The 21,923-nt window shown below is 44.6% G+C and overlaps 1 protein-coding gene across 1 annotated transcript in view; it reads right to left on the reverse strand.

Moving 5' to 3' along the window:
• The window catches only part of VPS8 (VPS8 subunit of CORVET complex), a 252,427-nt gene that overhangs the window by 119,077 nt on the left and 111,427 nt on the right, over positions 1 to 21,923 (reverse strand). Inside the window, exons 24-27 of the mRNA XM_069733555.1 lie at positions 7,646 to 7,697; positions 7,200 to 7,242; positions 5,629 to 5,701; positions 4,411 to 4,530 (exon numbers count right to left, since the gene is read on the reverse strand). Of these exons, the coding sequence (XP_069589656.1) occupies positions 4,411 to 4,530; positions 5,629 to 5,701; positions 7,200 to 7,242; positions 7,646 to 7,697 (288 nt within the window). The remainder of the gene's footprint in view (positions 1 to 4,410; positions 4,531 to 5,628; positions 5,702 to 7,199; positions 7,243 to 7,645; positions 7,698 to 21,923) is intronic.

The following is a 21,923-nucleotide window of genomic DNA, read 5'->3' on the forward strand; positions in this document are numbered from 1 at the left end:
ACGTGCTGCATACAGATTATACTACACGGTAATGTGCTTCATGCAGATTATACTACACGGTAATGTGCTACCTACCGATTATACTACACGGTAATGTGCTGCATACATATTATACTACACAGTAATGCGCTACCTACTGATTATACTACATGGTAATGTGCTGCATACAGATTATACTACACAGTAATGTGCTACCTACCGATAATACTACACGGTAATGTGCTGCATACAGATTATACTACATGGTAATGTGCTGCATGCAGATTATACTACATGGTAATGTGCTGCCTGTAGAATGTAAATCCGCAAGGACAGGGTCCTCTCCCCTCTGCACCAGTCTGTCATCGTAAACGATATCTATAACTCTGTACTTAACCCCTTTCTCATGTACAGCACCATGGAACTAATGGTGCTATATAAATAATAATAATGCAGATTATACTACATGGTAATGTGCTGCATGCAGATTATACTACATGGTAATGTGCTACGTATAAATTACAAATTATACTACACTAGATGGCAGCCCGATTCTAAAGAATCGGGAGTCTAGAATCCATATATACTTGAAATTCGGCAGGAGCTTGAAGAGCAACGTCACTGGGCCCGCCTCCACGCAGTAGAAACTTGCTGTGAGGTAAAAATTCAAAAATCACACCAAAATGGCGGGCGGAGTGTGTCACAGTACAGCACGTTTCTGATTGGTCGCTCGCAGCAGGCGGCAACCAATCAGACACTGGACACTGTTGACGTCACTTATCTCCGGACATTAGCTCCGGACATTAGCTCCGGACATTAGCTCCGGACAAAGCCACGGAAGTTGGCACAAATTGCAGGAAGTAGTATTCTAGGCAATTATATATAAGATGGTAATGTGCCACTGTGTTTAATTCAGATTATACCTGCACATTATACTATACAATACACAACTAATCCCACATCATTTCATGTGAGAAAGAAGAAGAGATCCCATATAAATTAAAATCAATGTTTATTAATACTTATTAAAATAACAGAATAAAAAAGCAAAATTAACTGTAGGGGACACCATCATACAAGGCTATTCATCAACAATCAATACTAAATAGCAGCTTGACTACACAAGTGGATACCCACCCCGATACAGCAGGTTGATTCAACAATGAATGGTAATATAACACCATAAGCCAAAGGGTGGTCTGCCAATACAGGACCTCCTAATGCATATACTGCCTCAGACAAGATAATACCCAGCACAGTGGCCTTATACCTTAGCAGTACTACTAACGGAGATACCAAGGACCAGCACCACCTATCTGCAGTGAAACAGCGTGAATACCCACATAGTACCAAGCAAAGAATATATGTTACCTTGTGATAATGGCGTCCCCTCACCCCGACGCGCGTTTCGCCTTTCGAAGAAGGTGCTGGTCCTTGGTATCCATTTATTGTTGAATCAACCTGTTGTATCGGGGTGGGTATCCACTTGTGTAGTCAAGCTGCTATTTAGTATTGATTGTTGATGAACAGCCTTGTTTGATGGTGTCTCCTACGGTTAATTTTGCTTTTTTATTCTGTTATTTTAATAAGTATTAATAAACATTGGTTTTAATTTATATTGGATCTCTTCTTCCTTCTCACATGAAATGATGTGGGAATAGTTGTGTATACTATCGTGAAGTGCCCTGATACTGGTTAGGACATATGTGGAATTCATTATACTATACAGTAATGTACTACCTCCATAATCTAGTACATTGTAATTTACTACTGTGTTACGTCCAGTTATAGTAAACGGTAAAGTACTACTGAGGTACCTACAGATTACACTACACGGTTATGTACAACTTGCAGATTTGACTACACGGTAATGTACTACTGCAGGTTATACTACACAGTGATTTATTAATACTACCTCCAGATTATGCTACACAGTAATATGTTACCTACAGATTATACTACAAGGCAATGGACTACCTCCAGATTATACTACACTAAAATGTAATATTGTGCTACTGTGCTAACTACAGATTATACTACACGGTAACGTACTACTGTGGTACCTAGAGAATATATTACACGGTAATGAATTACTCTGCTACCTTCAAGTTTTAGTACACGGTAATTTACTACTGTGGTACCTGTGGATTATACTACACGGTAATGTACTACTGTGATACCTGCGGATTATGCTACATGGTAATGTACTACTGTAGTACCTGCGGATTATGCTACATGGTAATGTGCTACTGTTGTACCTGCGGATTATGCTACATGGTAATGTACTACTGTGGTACCTGCGGATTATGCTACATGGTAATGTACTACTGTGGTACCTGAGGATTATGCTACATGCTAATGTACTACTGTGGTACCTGAGGATTATGCTACATGGTAATGTACTACTGTGGTACCTGAAGATTATGCTACATGGTAATGTACTACTGTGGTACCTGCGGATTATACTACACGGTAATGTACTACTGTGATACCTGCGGATTATGCTACACGGTAATGTACTACTGTAGTACCTGCGGATTATACTACACGGTAATGTACTACTGTGATACCTGCGGATTATGCTACACGGTAATGTACTACTGTAGTACCTGCGGATTATGCTACATGGTAATGTACTACTGTGGTACCTGTGGATTATACTACATGGTAATGTACTACTGTGGTACCTGTGGATTATACTACATGGTAATGTACTACTGTGGTACCTGCAGATTATGCTACATGGTAATGTACTACGGTGGTACCTGTGGATTATACTACACGGTAATGTACTACTGTGGTACCTGCAGATTATACTACATGGCAATGTACTACTGATGTCCAAAATCTGTCCCTGGGGTGGAAAAACTAATACCAGTACTAAAGAAGGAAGAATAGCAATCCCCAGGGCGACTGCCCAAACAACTGCTGCTTATAGTACCCTTTGGGTAAGGCTTTCACTACTAGATGCAAAGGTAAGAGCTCCACGAAGAGGTGGACAAAAGACTAAGTATCTGCCCTATAGAATAGAAGACCCTAAGCTAAACTGAGGAGGGATGGTGCTAGACGACAAGGAGGAGATGGACAACGTTTTTGTGAAGGTTTCTGTGTCCCCCAATGAAGCAATAGAGAAACCTCTCCACACCGACCAGAAGCATCCAAATTCAGAAGAGAAATCTGTCATGAAGTCAGTAGATGGAACACAAATTTCCAACGTAGCATGTTAAGATTAACTCCCTCCCTTCTGGGTGATTCTGTTAGTGCTTTCATTTTTTCTTTTATCTCAGCTTATTTCAAGAGCCATAACACTTTTTTTTTCTCCTGAGCCCCCTTAACACTTGCAAATACTAAGCAAGCTCAGTTACATCATATGTGTTAAGGTTTTAACAAGGTTTTATCCATCTTGAGACTGCATAGGAATCTCTACGTTGTGCTTGGTATGTGGTGCACACTGCTGATGGAAGCTTGGGATGGGCTGAAACGCGTCTAGTTTTGACAAATAAGAGAAACCTGTGTGAGTGCCGAGACTCCTCTGACTGCCATTTAACTGGTGTCACGCAGCGTCTGACGGTATTTCCTCAATGTCACTTGTCCCACAGTTATGGGAAATGTAGCCAAGAAGCACAGAGAGCAGGAAGGAAGGTCAGGATGGAAACAGTTACAGAGCACAAAGATGGCTGTAAGATGTGAAGGGGATCTAAAAAACTAAAATAAAGGTAATGGGAGTACGTGAATTCATTATAGGGACAACCTATAGTTTTGTTTTGTGTCTGTCAAACTCCTTTAACTATACAGTTGTGGCGTTTCCTAATTCAACACAGATACCATGAAGAGGCAAAATATCTTTATGTACAAAGATGTAACGTGGCACAGTCTGACATTCAGTGGCTTATGCTGTATTAAAGGGAACCTGACAGCGGGTATATGCTGCCCCAAACATAACCAGCCTCGCATATCCAACTCTTACACTCTAAAAGCCGGTTCCCCGCAGCTCCTCCACGCCCGCTGCCAATGACTGACAGGTCTCTTCCCTATACAGGAAAGTAGGGAGAGACTCATCACTCAAGGAAAAGGGGCAAGGAGAAGCCACCAGGGCCTTTTTGACTAGTCTGCAGTGTGGCTTGGACCCTGGTAGGATTGTAAAGTACCGTATATTATATTTCACAGGTTACATTTACCTAAAACACCATAAAAAGAACAGTCACACAGATACTGAGCTCAGCGGAACTCACAAAAAGGTTTTGAAGTATTCTTCCAAAACTACATAGAAAGGTACTAGTGACTAGTATGTAGAGTAACAAAACGTGAATCGTTGAAAAACGCAGATCTGCCCCACTGAATATTCTCTCTAAGACGTTCACATACATAATACAAAACATTGCATGTATAAAAATGGTTTCCCCAATACATTAACTATTTAGAAGGTCTTACCAAAGCCAAAACATTGAGGAATTCTCTGGTGTCAAAATGCAACAAAGTGCGAATATAAGGATATACTTCCTCATCCTGCGGGGCCTCCGGCGAGTGCAAACGGATCAAAAACTCAAAAACCTGGAGAAAAATAAAACACCGCCATTAGCGTAAACCACCATTAACCAGCAAGCTTTCGAGTCTAGTCAGGTCTTTTCATCAGAGATTTGATGGAGACCTGAGTAGTCTGGAAAGCTTGCCATTTCATACCAACTTTTCAGACAGCCATTAAAAGGTATCAAACACTGAGGACTCAAATTTTAAATCTTTTCTATCTACTGGCTAACAATACAAAGATGTGTTTTTATGTTAAATATGTTTTAAGGGGTCACAAAAAGTGTACAAATGAAAACATACAGATTTCAAGAGAACCTCCAAAAACATTATGTGCCTGCAGGTAATCAACAGGAAAATAACATTTCAATCATGGCTGGCTAGGTTACTGGGCCAGGCAGAAATTGAATTATTCCTCCTGCAGCCACTCGCTTCCAGTCTTTGGAGTGGTGCTCACTACAATGAACGAGAGGCTATTCTGCACACACAAGATGCACAGCAGGCTGTCAGTCAATGTGCAGGGGAAGTGATTAGACTGCGCCGACTGTATAGTGAGCAGTGATAGTAAAAGTTCCCTGCATCACCCTGATGACAGGAAGCGAGAGGCTGCAGGGAGAATAGAACTTCATTTTTCTCCCTGTTGCCGCTGTTTCAGTTAACCAGATTAAGAGCATTTAAGCACTGATTAGCTGCAGATTACTCCTATAAAGACTTGGACACTATTTTTGATGGTGGTAGGTTCCCTTTAATAGAGAATATATGTTTCATAGTCACACACTGTCACCCTTCTAAATACTTTTACAATAAACACTTTAGCACTTAATATTTAGTATGTACCCCATGGTAGATGGACAGATCCTGATCCTAATTATTACTTACAAAGGGTAAGTCAATTCAAATGTTATATAACTAGGCCATGCCATTTTCCTCCAAATCAGAAATAGATTAGTATACAGTTTCTCCAGAATTGTTAATACAGAATCCAAAAAGATCAATTTTGTAGCACAGGAATGAATCAAAGTAGTGTCAAAGGATAAAAAAAAAATTGTTTGTGTCAGTGTCAAATAATGTAAAAACAAAGTGAAAACATAAACCAGTAACACCTACTATAAAGAGAGAACTAACCTGATTCTTCACCAGTGGGACAAGGTCTTCAGGAATGTCTCCTAATGGGTACGCTCTCCCAGCCAAACTGGAACTGTTACAAGAGTTAACATTATTAAACAAAACACGCAGACACAAAAAGATGATAAAACGCTGATAGAAAAAAAAAAATGCAGGCAAAAAAAAAAGAAAAAAGTAAATAATGAGGCAAAACCGGAAAATAAACACCCTGCACTTACACTGATAGCACTTGCTATGAAGTGCTGCCCAAATGGAATCCCAAACCCTGCATGGACGGAAAGTGCATGAGCCGAGTGCACACAGTGTCCGAGTGTGCAGACGGGTGAGGGTGATGAGAACACAGCTGCACACACTGACACTGTGACCTCGGCTCATGCACTTTCAGTCCATCCAGGGTTGTGGATTCATTTTAGGCAATGTTACAAAGCGAGCGCTTCCAATAAACCTAATGGGAGGTGCAGGGCATTTTATATGAGCAGTGGAAAGGTACACAGCTCTTGACATGCCATCACTGCACTGAAGCTCCCTCGTTTACATCACTAATATTTTTTTTTAATACAGTATAAAGATGTAAAAATTAAAACATACATTACAAATATGATTTGTATAGTGACTACGTCCCTTATATGAAAGTATAAATGTAGTGACAGTATTGTGGTAGATCACCTCTGAATGTGCTGGGAGTGGCAGGGCGCACAGAGGGAACTGTATCAACTGCAATCAATAGGGAGATGGTCAATGCTAATTAAGGGGCGACTTCCCAATTTTCTGATCAAATATTGGAAAGGGATAAGAAAGGTGGGATTGTATTGAAGATCCACATTATGAAACTGCTGATAAGTGCAGATGGAGGTGTTTTTTTGTTTGGTTTTTTTTAAGCAGATCCACATCACCCTTCCCACCAAAAATTGCCTAAAAATGATTGACTCTTTCTAGTAGTGATGAGTGAGCATGCTCGTGTGCAACCTGAGTGTCTTTGCGTATTCGAAAAACATGTTCGATACCCGTGGCTGCATGTCTTGCGATTACCTGTCTCACAAACAAGCAATCCCTGCATCTAAGAGCCGCGAGACATGCAGCCGCAGGGACTGGAACATGTAATTAGAACGTGCAGAAGACACTTGGCACACAAGCATGTCTGCTCATCACTACTTCCTATTCATTCCAATATTCATCATCTTCGCTGTTCATAAGTAGACTTCTTTATATGGTTTTATTTCCCCCACTTCAGGAATTGAAAAACACCTAGTGGAACAAAAGTGAGTGCATGTTACTTCCTTAAGGGGGATCCTGACAGAATACACTCAAAACTAGGCATTGTCAAGTCAAAAAGCTACAAAATAAAAGGTTACGAGAAAACACACACACCCCTCTTCAAAACGGCTTCTGGAAACCCTGCAGGGAAAGAGAAACTCCTCCAAACACCCTCCTCATCATAGGGAGTTCCTGTTTAAAAATCCATCTTTTTTTTTTCTTCATAAAACTCCATCTGCACATAGCCGCAGACACCCCGTGATGGCTCATGGCAGAAATGAATATATTAATAGGAAAGCATGGTATTAGTGACTTACCTGATATAAACAAGCAGCTTATTTCCCATCACAACTTGTTCATCTAGCAGACAAAAATATACAAATTAGATGCGTGGATCGCCTATCCTGCATTTACATCACATCTGCAGTAGTGATGAGCGAATATACTCGTTACTCGAGATTTCTCGAGCACGCTCGGGGGTCCTCCGAGTATTTTTTAGTGCTCGGAGATTTAGTTGGTCTTGCCGCAGCTGAATGATTTACATCTCTTGGCCAGCTTGATTACATGTGAGGATTACCTAGCAACCAGGCAACCCCCACATGTAGTTATGCTGGCTAACAGATGTAAATCATTCAGCTGCGGCAAGAAAAACTAAATCTCTGAGCACTAAAAAATACACGGAGGACCCCCGAGCGTGCTCGAGAAATCTCAAGTAACGAGTATATTCGCTCATCACTAATCTGCATGCATTGTCCAAACTTACCTGTTAAAGATTTCCCAGAGCTGACAGGGGCAGAAATGGACTTGAACAGTTTCTAAATAAAAAATATATATTTATGAATTTAAAAAAAAAAAAGTTTGAACCACACACACACACGAATATAAGTGTATATGTATAAGAAATGTGTATATGAAAAATACCAATAGTCTCTTCAGAGAGGACAGGAACTCTAGCACCACCTATTGGAAGCAGAGATCCTAAGAGTCAATATTGCCACATGACTCTTGCAATCTTACAAGTCAATATTGAGTATAACAAGCCTTGCCACCTGACTTCTCTCCAGTTTTGCATTGATGAGAGGCAAACATCCTGAAACATGTGTCTGCAAATGGAATCATGTGGCACGGCTCATTAGTCAATATATACTTGCAGGATTGTTACATCCAGTAGATGGCACTAGAGTCCATGTTCTCTCGCTCGCTTTAAAAAAGGCAATTTGATTAAAATTCCCAGAGGAGAATTGCATGGTCTACAAGTCTCCTTACGCCAACACGGTACTCTCCACAGGGAGAAACTTTACCCCTTAGATCCTGTAGGAAAACTAAGATACATCATGTCTATTTCTGGAATATCTCCTAATTGCATATTTATTTTTATAAAACTTAAAATTTAAATGCAGATTTTATAAAAAACAACAACAAAACTGACCATCACATTCAAACATAAATCAGGTCTGAACAGGCGCTTACCTAGAGTCACCAACTCATACAATGAAAAAGATAAGGCAGCACTCTGTAGGGCTACAGCATGTCAACATAAAATTTTAAAATGTAATTGCAGTACTGCACTAGAAATCTGAAAAATTGAGAATACTTCGCACATAAAATGGCCAATTCATGGGTACCTGGAAGCCACGTTAAGGCGTTCCTCATTGCCAGGACCTAATGCCAATCCTTTATTAGCCTACATTTCTCTGGGAATCCTCTCTTGGACTAAAGTCTATATCTCTGTGGAGGGGTAGAATCCTGCTGCAATTTTGTATGTAGCGCTCTGACTGAGCACTCCGCCCCTTAGCCTTAGGTGTTTTTAATTGCAGCAGGATTCTACCCCTCCACAGAGAAATAGACCTCAGTCCAATAAAGGATTCACATTAGGTTCCCAGAGAGATGTAGATTGTCTAAGAGGATTGGCATTAGGTCCTGGTAACGATAAACACCTTAACGTGGCTGCCAGGTACACGAATTGGCCAATTTATGTTCTAAGCATTCTCAATTTTTCATATTCATGCAGTAATGCAATTCAATTCTCATATTTTATGTTTGCGTGCTATAGCGCTACAGAGTGCTGCCTTATTTGTTTGATTATACATAAATTGTAAACGGCCAATAATGGTACATACAAGTCAATCTGGAGTATTTCCATAGAATACCCATGCAGGGGCGGATTATAACAGGGTCAATCTGGGCGGTAGCCCAGGGCCCAGTGGTGTGGGGGAGCCCTGGGCTACCGCTCAGATTGCCCGCCGCCATCAGGGCATTACTGCCCTGACTGGCGTAGTATGGGCCCGGTGGGCAGAGGGGGCCCCGTCTCATCTGCTCACTGGGCCCCTACCGGCGCTGCGACAGTTAAATGCTATTGATGTGCGGGCGCGCGCCCGCACGTCAATAGTTAACGGCCGTCAGCCATTCGGAGGCTGGCAGCTGACAGCCGCAGCGCGCACATCGCCGGCGTCTGATGTCATTGTCAGTCACCGGCGAGTGCGCGCTTTAGTTGCGAGAAGAGAGCTTCGCCGCTGGAGCGCGGACAGGTGAGAATTTTTTTAATTTTTTTTATTGCAAACGGGCGGCAATCCGGGGTGCCCGGGGCAGGATGCCGGACACACTGGGAGGGCAGGATGCCGGACACACTGGTTTGCATCTCGGCTTTGGGAAAATGGCCGCCGCGATCTCTAATGCGCACGCGCGGCATCCCGCGGCCATTTTCCTGAAGCCCCGTGCAGCAGAGCACTCGATCTGCGCACGCGCGGCCCCAGGAAGATGGCCGCCCCCACCGACGAAAGGGATGACAGCGCAGATCGCGCGCTGTGTCTTCACCACTACGCCACCAACGTAAAGCTGAGGAAGAACCAGCGATGTCACCACGCCCTCCCGACCTGACCAGCCTGATTGACAGGCGAAAACGGCGACTTTGGTAAGTTATTTCTCAGCATACATGGGGAATCGGGGTACACTACATACACTATAGGAACACACAGCGCAGGCCCTATTTAACAGTATTTATAGCTCAATCTCAAAAAACGGGGTGACAGGTTCCCTTTAAGGAACTTTATTACTGCAGTGATGTATTTTATTTTTTGAGGACACCGTTTTAAATGGGGGGGCGGTCCTGTTACTGTGTAGAGTGACACTGTCGCCTCTTTTTCTTCATGTGGTGTAATGTAGAAGTTGGGAGAAATTAAGTACCGTAATGTGTTCTACAAGCAGAGCTCGAGAACTTATTTCCTGCAGAGACGAGTCCTGGCTGGATGAAATGATGGCAGTCTATGCTGGATGAAAGATGAAGGACTTCACCTAGAGACGTCACTGGTGAGTCAGTGTTACCTATACACTGACACTATACACTGTATACTATATACTGAACTGAAGGGTAAATTGACTAGATCAATGGATGTTTGATAGGTTATAGTTTCACACAGCAACTATTTTTCTGGAATAATCTGGTTCAGATATATGATGACCCCATCACATGACCGGGGGGCCCACAGTGTCTGAACAGCCCGGGGCCCTGGCTACCCTTGATCCACCCCTGTACCCATGATGTGCATAGAGATTGTCAATACAGGAGGAAAAAATGGGCAAATGTTACAGGAATCAATCCCAGTACTTTCACAGGACTGTTTCTCTGATCTGAGAAAAATTGGTTGGATTATGCTAATCACACTCTGAACACAGTTTAATCAGAGTGTGATCCAATTTTCTCAGATGTGTAGAATTTAAAAAAATAAAGTTTCTCCATTCAGTTTGTGCGTGAAAAATCTGACCGCATTCAGATATCATCCAAGTGTGGTCTGATGTTTTCCATGCCGGACAGGCATGAATAAATGGGCGAGAACCATCTGCATATCAGTGGCATATCATGCATTCTGCAATTTTTCCTCGGTCCAAAGAGAAAATTGGACATGTGCATGGCTCTATAGAATAAGATTGGTCTGAGTGTGATCCGATGTTTTGATGGATCATGCATGGACAGAAAGCAAGGGTCTCTGCACCTGCCCCCCAATGGCCATATTTGAGCTAGCTACAATGTATCTACAATGTTTCACTCGCGCACAGTATAGATGTGGTATGCAGTGCCCGCACTATAATGTGACAGGACAGATCGTGCAGAGAAAACATGTTTGCCGTCTAAAAGACTTTATGTTGCTCAACCTCTGAAAGGCTTCTGTTCTCAGTGAGTTCAATGGCTGTTTACAGCGCGGTAGTAATTGGCGGCAGAGTCCATTCTCTGATATAGAGCAGTTCAAACCCACTGTGCATCATTAATTCCTATCTCGTCTGGTCCCACAGAGATAAAAAGAGGGGCAGAAAAAAAAAATGAATATATTCAAAAGCTTTTTTTAAAAAAAAAAAATGTTATGCTACATCAACTTTTATAGGCATATTTTTCAGTTTCCAACTTTAATCAAGTTCATTTTATCAATATATTTTTTCTGTGGGACATTTAAAACTGAAGAATAACATTATCTTTTCCCTATATAACATCAAGTAAGCAGGAACTGTAAGAATACTTGAGTATTAACCAGTTCACCAACTGGGGATTTTTCCATTATTTGCGGTCGTTTTTTTCCTTCCCTTATTCCCAGAGCCATAACTGTCATTTTTACATCAATATGGCCATGTGAGGGCTTGTTTTTTTGTGGGACGAGTTGTACTTTTGAACGACACCATTGGTTTTAGCACATCGTGTACTGGGGACAAAAAAAAAAATCCAAGTGCGGTGAAATTGCAAAAAAAGTGCAATTCCACAATTTTTATAATTTTTTTACTACCATGTTTGATAAATGAAAAAACTGACCTGCTACTATGATTTTTCAGATCATTAAGAATTTGTAGATACCAAACACCATGTACAGTTTTGATCGCCTGTTACTACATTTTATTGCAATGTTGCGGCAACTAAAAATAAGCAATTCTGGTGTTTTGATTTTTTACAAATCTGATTATTTTTTTATATATATATTTATATATTGATACATCAGGCATCTCTGAAATCGACGTTACCAAATGTGTGCATTTTTATTGTTTTATTTTGAATGGAAAAAAAAAGGGGATTTGAACTTTTACATTCTCTTGCTTACTTTTCTTTTATTAAAGGGACTCGGTCACCTGAATTTAGAAGGCTAAGTAAATGCCCTGTGTCCGGTCCGATGGGCGGTGTTTCTTCTTTTTTCCTCCACCCCATCATTCCCTGCTGTCCACAATATTTTACGGAATTGGAATAGGTGTCCTCCAAAGTTCGCGCGTGCGCAATGCAATCTTGTCTCGCGCGTGCGCAATGCAATCTTGTCTCGCGCATATGCATTATGCTTTGTCCATCTGCGGGCAAAGCCGAAAAGCATTACTGAACATGCGCCGGCGCACTATGTTCCGGAAGTATTTCTCTGTGCTCTGGAACATAGTGAGCTGGCGCATGCGTAGTAATGTTTTTCGGCTTTGCCTGCAGATGGACAAAGCATACTTCGCATGCGCGAGACAAGATTGCATCGCGCACGTGTGAACTATGGAGGACACCTACTCCAATTCCGAAAATATTGCGGACAGCGGGGAAGGATGGGGTGGAGGAAAAAAAAAAAAAAAAAAGAAGAAACACTGCCCACCGGACCGGACACAGGGCATTTACATAGCCTGCCAAATTCAGGTGACAGTGTCCCTTTAACTTGCTTCAATAGTCCCTTAGGCTATGTTCACACGTAGCGTCAGGTCCCTGCGGGTTCTCCCGCAGCGGATTTGATAAATCTGCAGGGCAAACCCGCTGCGGTTATCCCTGCAGATTTATCGCGGTTTGTGTTGCGGGTTCCGCTGCGGGATTTACTCCTACTATTGATGCCGCATATGCAGCATCAATAGTAATGTTAAAAATAATAAAATAATTATATACTCACCCTCTGACGTCCCGATCTCCTCGGTGCTGCAGGCGGCGGTCCGGTTCCAAAGATGCTGTGCGAGAAGGACCTTCGTGATGTCACAGTCATGTGACCACGATGTCACCGCAGGTCCTGGTCGCATAGCAACCTGAGACCGGACGGCCACGTACAGCGCTGGCAGGTGAGTATAGCATTATTTTTTTATTTTAATTCTTTTTTTTATTTTTATTTTTTTTTATTTTTTACACAAATATGGTTCCCGGGGTCTGGAGGAGAGTCTCCTCTCCTCCACCCCGGGTACCACCCGCACATTATCCGCTTACTTCCCGCATGGTGGGTACAGCCCCATGCGGGAAGTAAGCGGATCAATGCATTTCTATGGGTGCAGAACCGCCGCGATTCTGCACAAAGTAGTGACATGCTGCGGGTTGTAAACCGCTGCGTTCCCGCGCAGTTTTTCCCGCAGCATGTGCACAGCGGTTTGCGGTTTCCATAGGGTTTACAGGTTACTGTAAACGCAATGGAAACTGCTGCGGACCCGCAGCTGCAAAATCGCCGCGGTTCTGCAGTAAAAACCGCAAAGTGTGAACATGGCCTTAGACTTGAAGCTGCAATCTTCAGCACTACTGTGTGTAGCAAAAATAGTGTGCTATGAACGCCGGCAATGACAAGCATGGGCGTCTCCTGCAGGTCCCTGGTTGTCATGCCAACCTATTGGTGCCCCGTGATGATGTTGACAGCAGCAATCATGGGACGAGTTTGTGATGCGCTTCCGGCGCATTTATGTAAAATGCCGCTGTCAGAGATTGATCTGCATTTAATATGTTAACAGCCGCAGGTGGATCGTAAATCCACCCGCGGCTATTAGGGGCACGTGTCGGCTGACCAATTTTTTTTTTAGAAAGTAAGAAGGGTTAAAAGTTGACCAACAATTTCTCATTTTACAACAAAATTTACAAAGTCATTTTTTTTTTAAATTTAATGGGACACTGTCACCTGAATTTGGAGGGAACCATCTTCAGCCATGGAGGCGGGGTTTTGGGGTTTTTGATTCACCCTTTCCTTACCCGCTGGCTGCACGCTGGCTGCAATATTGGATTGAAGTTCATTCTCTGTCCTCCGTAGTACATGCCTGTACAAGGCAAGATTACCTTGCACAGGCGTGTACTATGGAGGACAGAGAATGAACTTCAATCCAATATTGCAGCCAGCATGCAGCCAGCGGGTAAGGAAAGGGTGAATCAAAAACCCCAAAACCCCGCCTCCATGGCTGAAGATTGTTCCCTCCAAATCCAGGTGACAGTGTCCCTTTAAGAACCACATCCCATTTGAAGTGACTTTGGGGTGCCTAAGTGACAGAAAATACCCCAAAGTAACACCATTTTAAAAACTGCATCCCTCCAAGAGCTCAAAACTGCATTCAAGAACTGCATTAACCCTTTACAGGGTAAAAATGAAAGGAAAAAAAGAAAATATGAAAATCTCCCACAAAAACGTTGCTTTAGCCACAAATTCTCATTTTCACAAGAGTAAACAAGAGAAAAATGAATAGTTCAACTTGTGCAATTTCTCCTGAGTACGACAATAACCCTTATGTGGTCAAAAACTATTTTTGAGGCAGAGTGCTAAGCTCAGAAAGGAAGGAGCACCATATTATAGGGCATATTTTGTCGTTATGGTTTGCAAAGTGGTAGAAACCCCCATAAATGACCCCATTTTGCTAAACTACACTTCTCAATGAATTCATCTAAGGGTGGAGTGATGATATTGACACCACGGGTGTGTCACAGAAGCTTATACCAACGTTTATAACAACGTTTGCAATCATGCTGTGCTGATCGGGAGAAGAGAGGTAGCTCCCTCCCTCTGATTCAGATCGATGTCGCCCTCGCTATCGATAGTGGCATCAGAGGGGTTAAATGCCCGTGATTCGCATTAACACCGATCGTGGGCAATTCTACCAGGTGTCAGCTATAATAGTGCTGACATCCGCTGACGATCTGCGAGTGAGCCAATGCGGTCATACGATTTGCGGGAACACATCTCCTTGCGACACCCATCAGACCGGACCACCCCCAGGATGAGTATAATAAAACATTTTTCTTCTCTTGCAGGTCAGATCAGGGGCTTATCTACAGCATTATAGAATGCTGTACATAAGACCTGAAAGGCGGTGGCCGTAACTTGTATCGGCTAAACCAGGTTCCCTTTAACCCCTTCATGACATGCGCTGTACTAGTACGGCGCATGTCGTGTCTCCCCCTTTGATGTGGGCTCGGGCGGTAAGCCCACATCAAAGCCACGACATGTCAGCTGTTTTGAACAGCTGACATGTGCCCGCAATAGCAGCGGCTGGAATCGCGATCCACCTGCCACTATTAACTAGTTAAATACCGCTGTCAAACTCTGACAGCAGCATTTAACTAGCGCTTCCGGCCATCGGGCCGGAAATGCGCGCATCGCTGACCCCGTCACGTGATCGGGAGTCAGCGATGCGTTGGCATAACAACCAGAGGCCTCTTGAAGACCTCTATAGTTGTTGACGCCGGATTGCTGTGAGCGGCGCTCATAGCAATGCAGTAATTCAGCTATGCAGCAGAGCCGATCAGGCTATGCCAGCTTCTAGCCTCAATGGGAGGCTACTGAAGCATGGCAAAAAAAAAAAGGTCTTAAAACAAAATATGAAATAAAATATAAAAGTTTAAATCACCCCCTTTCGCTCCATTCAAAATAAAATAATAAAAAAAAAAAAAATTCAAACATGTTTGGTATCGCCGCCTTCAGAATCGCCTGATCAATTAAAAAAAAAAAAAAAAAAAAAAAAAAATTGATTAACCTAAACGGCGTAACGAGAAAAAAGTTAAAAACTCCAGAATTACGTCTTTGTCGCTGTGACATTGCATTAAAATGCAATAACTGGCAATCAAAGGAACATATCTGCACCAAAATCGTATCATTAAAAACGTTAACTCGGCGCACAAAAAATAAGCCCTCAACCCGACCAGAGATCCCGAAAATAGCGATTTTTGTGTACTCACCGTAAAATCCTTTTCTCAGAGCCACTCATTGGGGAAACACAGCTCCCACCCTATTAGCTTGTGCTTGTTTTATAATTTGACTAATATATATATATATATATATATATATATATATATACACATATATACATATACACACACACATACATATATATTAACATGCTATATGCTCATATGTTATTGATCTCCTACTGCTTTTGCACTGAACTGGTTAGCTGAGAGCCAGCAGGAGGGTGTATATTGCAGGGGAGGAGCGAACTTTCTTTGTATCACATAGTGTCAGCCTCCTCGTGGCAGCAGCATACACCCACGGTCTCCAATGGTGTCCTCCAATGATTGGCTCGGAGAAAAGGATTTTACGGTGAGAACACAAAAATCCCCATTTCTCCTTCGCCTCATTGGGGGACACAGACAGTGGGAAATCCCAAAGCAGTCCCTGGGTGGGGGCAACATCAGATCAGGCCCTGTGTAACTGCTACTTACAAGTGCGTCACCGCGGCCTGCAGAGTCCGTCTGCCCAGACTCACATCTGTGAAAGTCTGGGAATTATAGTGCTTCAAGAATGCATGCGGACTGGACGAACCCGCAAGCTTGCAGTTGTGCTGTGCCGACGCCTGGAGCCTAGAATCCAAGAAACCTCGATAAACAGGGAGATAGGCTGACATCTAACACGGAAGGATTCCTGGATGGTGTAACAAATCCACCAAGCTAACATGGCCGATGAAACGGCTAAACCCTTCCTGTAACTGTCAGGAAGCCGTCCTCTTACAGTGAGGTAGCCCAAATAAAGTGTCCAACCTTCTCGAGGACGGCGTCCTTCCGACGTACCTACACAGAGCACTCACCACGTCCAGAATATGGGGAACTCATTCCGTTATGTGGACTGGTGCTGAAAGATGAGGGAAGAACGATGCCCTCATAACTGTGGGCATACCATACCACCTTGGTAACAAGGGATGGGGATTGCCTGTAGACAACCTTGTCTTAATGGTAATAAGGAAAAAGGCCTGAAAGAACAGAGCAGCTAGCTCCGAAGACTCGTCAGGATGAGGAGATCGCAGAGAAAAAAGGGCGGTGTTCCCTGATAGTAAAGTCTGTCCAGATCAAAAGGAGTCTACTGTAAGACTCCCAGGATCATTAAGGTCCCAAAGATCTAACGGTATTCGATAGGGAAGAACCACGTGAAGACTCCCTGCGAGGAAGTCCATATTTGCAGTTTTGTTGCAATTAGACGGAAAAATACTAGTTCAGCAAACGAGAAAAAACCTGACATGATCAGTGCGGATCTCCCAGGATCACAGGGGCTCTTCCTGCTTCCGAAAAGATCTCGGAAGTAGTGGAAGAGGGGTGAAGGAAACTGGTACCATGGAAGAACCAGAGCATGCACTGCGATGGCTTTTGGACCTGGAGGCCGAACCATGAACTTAGAGTACATTGGCATTCAGTCTGGATGCCATCCGACCTACATCTGGAGTGCTCCAGAGAAGACAGATCTGATGGAAGACTTCCGGGTGAAGTTCCCACTCACATGAGGTGGGACCCAGACGGCGTCCGCCTCCCAGAGTTCTACACCTGAGATATGTAGTGCAGAGATCACCAAATGATAGATCGCGGCCCAACAGAGAATGTGAGGTACCTCGGCCATGACGCCTGACCGTGGGTACCTGCTAGATGATTGACGTATGGCACAGACGTGGGATTGTCCGATTGAATCGGATGGGGTGACCCGCCAGAAGGCAGTGGACCTGCTGTAGAACTAGCTGTACCGTTCGGATCCCCAGAACAATGATCAGGAGGAGAGGACTGGCATCGGTAGTCACTAATAACAGGGAGAAAGGATCTTCCCTGGATGAGGAAGGAGCTCAGAGACTACCCTCTGAAAGCCTGACTGACCTGCAGAAAACGAGAGGAGCGAAGGAATTTTGAAGAGGGAAAAACATAGGAATGTGAAGGCAAGCATCCCGAATGTCGGTGGATGCCAGAAACTCGCCCTTTTTCCATTGAAGTAATGGCTGAGCGGGGGAACTCCATCCGAAGAAGGGGGACCTTGTCAAGCTTAGCAGAAGTTTGAGGTTCAGGGTCGGTCTTACTTTTCGGTCCCCATTTTGGAACCAAGATCCCTTAGATCTAGACCGTCCTGGACAACTGATCCACTGCTGGTTGGGTCTGTAGGAAATCAAAATAGTTAATGTCTCTGACCAAGAGACCATTGCTCTAGCCACACATGTGGCAGCTAAGGGAGGGTAGAGCGCTGAACTGGAGGCCACAAGACGGAACGAACTAGATTTGCTATCTGACAGTCGGTTGCATTTTTAATTGATGATCCATCTGGTAGGGATACTGGTAGGTATACCACAGGAGATTCTACCCTGTTAATATGTGCGGCTGCATGCAGAAGGAGGAAAAAACGTCTTACTATCGCCGCTCTCTTGACTGTGCGGAGTTAAAATGATGAACCCTCGATCCACCATCCTCTTAACAGCGAAGTGGAGAGGGATCGTCAGCCTTCTTGCATCATCTGCTAAATAGTGGAGATGCAGAGAAAAAAAAGAAAAGAAAAAAAAAGGAGCCTCTGAATATCCACAGAGTTAAGGTACTTGGGTGGACAGGGCTGGTTGTCCGGCATTAGACCTGGTTGTAGAAGAGGATACATGGAGGAGACACTCCATGTGCTCGTCTATTGCTGGTATGGGGAGATCAGTGTCCTTTAACCCCTTCATGACCATGGGATTTTTCATTTTTCCGTGTTCGTTTTTCACTCCCCTCCTTCCCAGAGCCATAACTTTTTAATTTTTCCGTCAATTTGGCCATGTGAGGGCTTATTTTTTGTGGGACGAGTTGTACTTTTGAACAACATCATTGGTTTTAGCATGTCGTGTACTAGAAAACGGGAAAAAAATTCCAAGTGCGGTGAAATTGCAAAAAAAGTGCAATCCCACACTTGTTTTTTGTTTGGCTTTTTTGCTAGGTTCACTAAATGCTAAAACTGACCTGCCATTATGATTCTCCAGGTCAGTACGAGTTCATAGACACCTAACATCACTAGGTTATTGTTTAACTAATTGGTGAAAAAAAATTCCAAACTTTGCTAAAAAAAAAAAAAAAAATTGCGCCATTTTCCGATACTCGTAGCGTCTCCATTTTTCGTGATCTGGGGTCGGTTGAGGGCTTATTTTTTGCGTGCCGAGATGACGTTTTTAATGATAGCATTTCGGTGCAGATACGTTCTTTTGATCGCCCGTTATTGCATTTTAATGCAATGTCGTGGCGACCAAAAAAAACGTAATTCTGGTGTTTCGAATTTTTTTCCCGCTACGCTGTTTAGCGATCAGGTTAATGCTTTTTTTTTTAATTGATAGATCGGGCGATTCTGAGCGCGGCGATACCAAATATGTGTAGATTTGATTTTTTTTTTATTGATTTATTTTGATTGGGGCGAAAGGGGGGGTGATTTAAACTTTTATATTTTTTTTATTTTTTTAACATTTTTTTCAACTTTTTTTTTTTTACTTTTGCCATGCTTCAATAGCCTCCATGGGAGGCTAGAAGCAGGCACAACGCGATCGGCTCTGCTACATAGCAGCGATCTGCTGATTGCTGCTATGTAGCAGAAATGCAGGTGTGCTGTGAGCGCCGACCACAGGGTGGCGCTCACAGCCACCGGCAATCAGTAACCATAGAGGTCTCTAGGACCTCTATGGTTACCATCCAGACGCATCGCCGACCCCCGATCATGTGACGGGGGTCGGCGATGACGTCATTTCCGGCCGCCCGGCCGGAAGCGGTAGTTAAATGCCGCTGTCTGCGTTTGACAGCGGCATTTAACTAGTTAATAGGTGCGGGCACATGTCAGCGCCTATTACGGGCTGTTCAAAACAGCTGACATGTCCCGGCTTTGGTGCGGGCTCATCGCGGAGCCCTGCATCAAAGCAGGGGATCTGACCTTGGACGTACTCTCCCGACCAAGGTCAGATAGGGGTTAAAAGGACCCGTCGCCCTTAAGAATCAGGCCAAGCATGGCATCTCACGTCTTAGGTGGGAATACATGGAGGGAACACCTTGCGTGCTTGCATATTGGCTGAAAAAAAGGATACCGCGCTTGCAGAGGTTTCTGTCCAGTGGATCGCTTATCCGGACCCTCCCTGTGAGGGTGAATGGCCGATGTTTTGCGAGGGAGTTTAGTCTCCTTATGAGGGACACTGCGTGATCTAGAGTAGAAATTGAAGTCCTCGTCAATCTACAGAGATTGGTTAATTATATAAATAGGCGAATCCATCCTTTTCTGAAGTTCTGGTGAGTCCAGAACCAAGGCAATATCCGATCCATATTCAGAGACTTGTTCTCAGCAAATCATTGGTGAGGGATCAGGAAATGAAGATTCAGTTTTCTAGGCGCGTGTACGTTTCTAGAATACTTGCGGCCCCTGCTAGCCTGAAGGAACGAGACCATCTATATTGGGCCTGCGAGCACTCCGAGCCACAGAGGGTTCACGGAGGGATTCAATCTTTTGTCAGAGAATCCATGGGTTGCGGCAGTGCCTTTAAGACCAGGGAATACTGGTCATGCACCTTTAAGACCGGGTAATACTGGTCATGCGCCTTTAAGACCAGGGTATACTGGTCATGTGGCAGGAGATACTGGTCATGTTAAGTACCGGGGGAAGATGCAGGGGAAGAGAGCAGTACTTCCTTACCCTGTTGCAGAGTCGCTGTGCCCCTTTAATACAAAACCATAGCGTGTGTGCGTGTGTGTTGGCAGGGTGGACCAAGATGGCTTCCGGGAGTTGCAGAGGTGGTAAAGTCTCGCAGAGAGAGAGAGGCGGCAACTTGAAGGGCGGGGCCACAGATGTGATGTGGGCGGAGCCTCGTGACTTCCATGAATAGGCCCAAGCCGGGGCCTAAATTTCTGCAGCCGGTGTGATCAATACCAGCGTTGCTGAGGGAAGCGATCGCTCCTGTGCCAGGGAAGAAACGCCAGAAAAGGTGGGTGGAGCCGCCTTATCGCGCCATAGTGCGGGCGCGGCTTCCGGGATGCGGCCTACACATCGGCCGAAGCCGGGGGCTAAATTTTTGCAGCCGGCCGCTGCATTACCTCAGGGAGGTGGGCCACAGGGAAGCTAAGGCTGCCTGTGTCAGCATGTGAATATCCCACTGCAGAGGCCACCGCTGACTGGATCCACTCACCATCGGTGCGCGTCCCGACATGGAGCCGCCACGATGACTGGGTTTCCGCACCGAGGAAAGCGCACGCACTCTCTGTTCTGCAGCAGGTCAGGTATTGCAGCGTGGACGGTGCAGGGATAGACCTCAATCCACCATCCCTTTGTTAGGGAGGTGGAGAGGAACCGTCCGCCTCCTTGTGCCATCCGCTTTCACAGTGGTGGGACAGTGGGGGCTGCTCGGGCGCCATAGAGAGGGGCCTCTGTACAGCCACGGAGTTCAGCCCCCGGGTGGACAGGGCCAGTTGTCCAGCATTAGGCCTGGCTCCAGGAGAGGATACATGGAGGCGACACTCCATGTGCTCGCCTGCTGCTGGTGTGGGGAGATCGGGACCATGAAGGAACCATCGCCCCTGAAGTGAGCTCAGGCATGGCTTCCCACGTCGCAGGAGAGGGTACAGGGAGGTATACTCCGCGTTCTCGCCTGTTGATGGTTCGGGGGAGATCGGAACCTTGAAAGGATTCGTCGCCCCCTTCACTCCGTTAATTTAAAAAAAAAAAAAATTTACAGAAAAGTAAAAAAAAAAAATAAAACCTTTGGGGTCTGAAACAGACCCATGTGCCTCCTACAGACACTAAGTAAGAACTGGTTAGCTGAGAGCCAGCAGGAGGGTGTATACTGCAGGGGAGGAGCCGAGAGCCAGCAGGAGGGTGTATACTGCAGGGGAGGAGCTGAGAGCCAGCAGGAGGGTGTATACTGCAGGGGAGGAGCCGAGAGCCAGCAGGAGGGTGTATACTGCAGGGGAGGAGCCGAGAGCCAGCAGGAGGGTGTATACTGCAGGGGAGGAGCCGAGAGCCAGCAGGAGGGTGTATACTGCAGGGGAGGAGCTGAGAGCCGGCAGGAGGGTGTATACTGCAGGGGAGGAGCTGAGAGCCAGCAGGAGGGTGTATACTGCAGGGGAGGAGCTGAGAGCCGGCAGG

Source organism: Ranitomeya imitator, chromosome 7 (genome assembly GCF_032444005.1).
Source record: "Ranitomeya imitator isolate aRanImi1 chromosome 7, aRanImi1.pri, whole genome shotgun sequence".
NCBI lineage: Eukaryota > Metazoa > Chordata > Amphibia > Anura > Dendrobatidae > Ranitomeya > Ranitomeya imitator.